The 2,914-nt window shown below is 35.0% G+C and overlaps 1 protein-coding gene across 1 annotated transcript; it reads right to left on the bottom strand.

Annotated features, from left to right (window-relative positions):
• Positions 1–884: 884 nt before the first annotated feature.
• On the bottom strand, positions 885–2,018 carry LOC131623239 (putative fasciclin-like arabinogalactan protein 20). Its single transcript, XM_058894240.1, has one exon. It carries the CDS (start codon positions 2,016–2,018, stop codon positions 885–887), a length of 1,134 nt encoding a protein of 377 aa, XP_058750223.1.
• Positions 2,019–2,914: the final 896 nt, after the last annotated feature.

The following is a 2,914-nucleotide window of genomic DNA, read 5'->3' as shown; positions in this document are numbered from 1 at the left end:
TTCCTCTCATTGATCCTTCATTTATTTTCACATGTATTAGTGGAGTTTGTTTCTTCTGTTTTCTTTTTGAACCTTGAGGACAAGGTTCAAGTGGACCCCGCGGCAATGATAGAGAGATCAAAAGAATAATTTATTATTAGTTAAATGAATTTTATTAGTATTTTGATGTATTGAGAGTTATTTTATATTATGATGTTTTCTAGAACATTCTTAGGATAGTTTGGGCTTTTAATAGTTGTTGGACTTTTAGGTTAGATTATCCATTAATGACAATATGTAGTGTCTTTGACACATTTGGAATATGAATGAAATGAAAAAGTCTTTTATTTTCTTAGTTAGTTTTATGTGTCTCTTTTATTTCTCTTAGTTTTCCTTAGTTTTGTTAGGGTTTCAAATTAGCATCCTAACACTAACACTTCTCAGATTTTTTTATATCTCTCTTTCTTCCCTCATTTCATCAATGGTGATACTGATACACAAAATATATATTCATTTGTAAGCGGTAAGATAATTAAATTTTGTCTAAAAATGACTATGGAGAATTTTTTATAGTGCGCCAAATGATTTTAAATTGCAATTGCATCTGAAGTTGAAATTGTAGTTTTATAGATTAAGTATCATTTAGTATATGAAACTGCATTCTTTGTAGATTCTGTATCTTCATAAAATTATATGAAAAAAATATTTTAAATGTACAATAGCATCTATGAAGAAATTATAGTTTTTATGGAAAGTTAATTGCAATTACTTTTGAAATTGCTATTACATTTGAAATTGCAATTATATCCTATCATCGTGTTTGTGAGTGTGAAATGGAGTGAAAAACTAAATTCTGAATTTAAAATTAAAATGTCAAGAAAAAAATATAGTATTGAATTTATCACCTAATGAAATGCAGAGAAATGAGAATGTTCTGCAGGGTTGTAAGCACGATCGTGATGATGATGATGATGATTTTTGTGATGATGATGATCAAACTTAGACGAAGACGATTCTGCATGCTGAACAGATTCTTCTGTACTCGTAGTATCCAGAAGAATATCTCCGATTCCATGAACAACAAGCCAATCACTGTTATACAAATCAGGAAAAATCACCGGAACTCCATTGTTAAGCAAAAACAAGTCACTACTAGCAAGAGTTTTAGTAACATTCAATGTGAATCCTCTCTGATAAGTCCAAATCAACGTTCCTTCCTCCAACGTAATCAATTGATTCCACATGATCTTACAAGGCACAAGGTGACGGCGAAGGATATCGGAATATTCAGTTACGTTTCCGATGTGGCTCGCCATAGCTTCATCCATCGGTGCAAACAGTGTTATCTGATCAGGACGGTTTTTAAGATCTAGAAACTGCATATCAAGAAACGACGCCATAATAGAGGATCCTCTCGATCTCAAAGCACTGCTAGCTTCCAAGAAAGAAAATGTGGACGAATCGGAGATTAGACGCTTAGATCCGAAACTGAAATCGAAACCGTCTCTGTTATTGCCGGCACTCTTTCTTGCTGGAAAACAAGCGCTGGAAGAAGGACGAGGAAGCTGGAAATAAGGATCGAAGAAGGTTTCCGTTTGAAAAATAATGAGATAACCGTCAGCGAGTAGAGGCGTTGGAATAACGGTAACGTTGTTGATGGAGAGTCTACGGTTTGAGGTTGTGACGGTGAGGGAGTGACCGGGGAGGAGAGTGGGGATGTTGGCGCCGTAAGGGAGAGATCTGAGACTATGGAGAGAGAAAGCGTGAGGGAGGAGATGATAACGGAGGAGAGAGAGAGGAAGCTGAGGGATCTGGTTGAAGGCGAAATTCGTCGGAGCAAAAACGGTTAAGGAGTGAGATTGGCGGCGAGTGAGGAGAGTTTGGGAAGCGAGTTCGAGGTTGAGTGCCATGGCTTCAAAACCAGAGGTGGAGAGGATTTCAGCGGCGTCGAGAATGGTGGAGGAAGGGAGGGAGGAGGAGAGAGAGAGGAGGAGAGAGAATGTTAACAGTGCGATGGTGGTGGTAGTGATGGAAGCCATGGTTGATCTGAAAATGAAGTTAGTTTCTGGTTTTAGTTACATAATAGTTATGGTTTCGTTTTGGTTTTTGGCGCGAAAAAAGTTTGACACGTGGAGAATTTTGATTTGTTGTGAGAGAGGAGGCTGTTGTGATATTGTTGGTGGAAGATGGTAAAACGGTTATTATGCTCCGAGGGAAATTGATTGCCTTCATAAAGCTAATGTGATTTTAAAAGTGTATTTCAGGTAGCAACAAGCCATTCATTAAAGGCCTTAATGGAGATCTAAGAATCAACATCCTTGATGCTTGGAACCATTGTTTGATCATCAAGATAGCCATAATCAAATCTTCTACACATGTAGATATCATCAAGAGGAATTAATTATGTCTGCATATAATGAAGACTGGAAGTTAAATAAACTATCGATGATCACTTCCATTTCTATTTTAAATGCGTTAATTACACAATCATACTCAAACTTGATGTACAACTGTTATTTTTTTTTTGTAAGTTTATTATGAGTTAGAAATGTTGATATTTATAGTTATTTTATTTGAAGTTTTCCATTGAGGGAATTGTAAATTTTTCTTATTTTGAAGAGAACTACACTAATAAGAAGCGGTGAAGACCAAAAAGACCATTTGCAATCGGCCAAAGTTAGCTAGACACATTCATATCCTAGACGTTTAAGTAAAAATGACACAAAATTTATGGTGTTGAATGATGTATACTATCTCTGTCCTTAAATATAAAATATCATTAAGTTAAATATGGGGATTAAACAAGTTGATTATGTAATTATATTTAAGTTAAAAATGAGGATTAAGCAGGTTGATTATATAATTATATTTATAGACAAATGTAATTATAGACAAATTGTTTTAAATGTTTACCCTTCACGCGAAATAATAATTA

This window comes from Vicia villosa, unplaced genomic scaffold, assembly GCF_029867415.1.
Source record: "Vicia villosa cultivar HV-30 ecotype Madison, WI unplaced genomic scaffold, Vvil1.0 ctg.000059F_1_1_2_unsc, whole genome shotgun sequence".
Taxonomy (NCBI): domain Eukaryota; kingdom Viridiplantae; phylum Streptophyta; class Magnoliopsida; order Fabales; family Fabaceae; genus Vicia; species Vicia villosa.
This window is presented reverse-complemented; position numbering and strand designations above follow the sequence as displayed.

Bases quoted from the DNA above. Each gene is read 5' to 3' on its own strand.
- LOC131623239 (XM_058894240.1), bottom strand. From the start codon at position 2,018: ATGGCTTCCATCACTACCACCACCATCGCACTGTTAACATTCTCTCTC.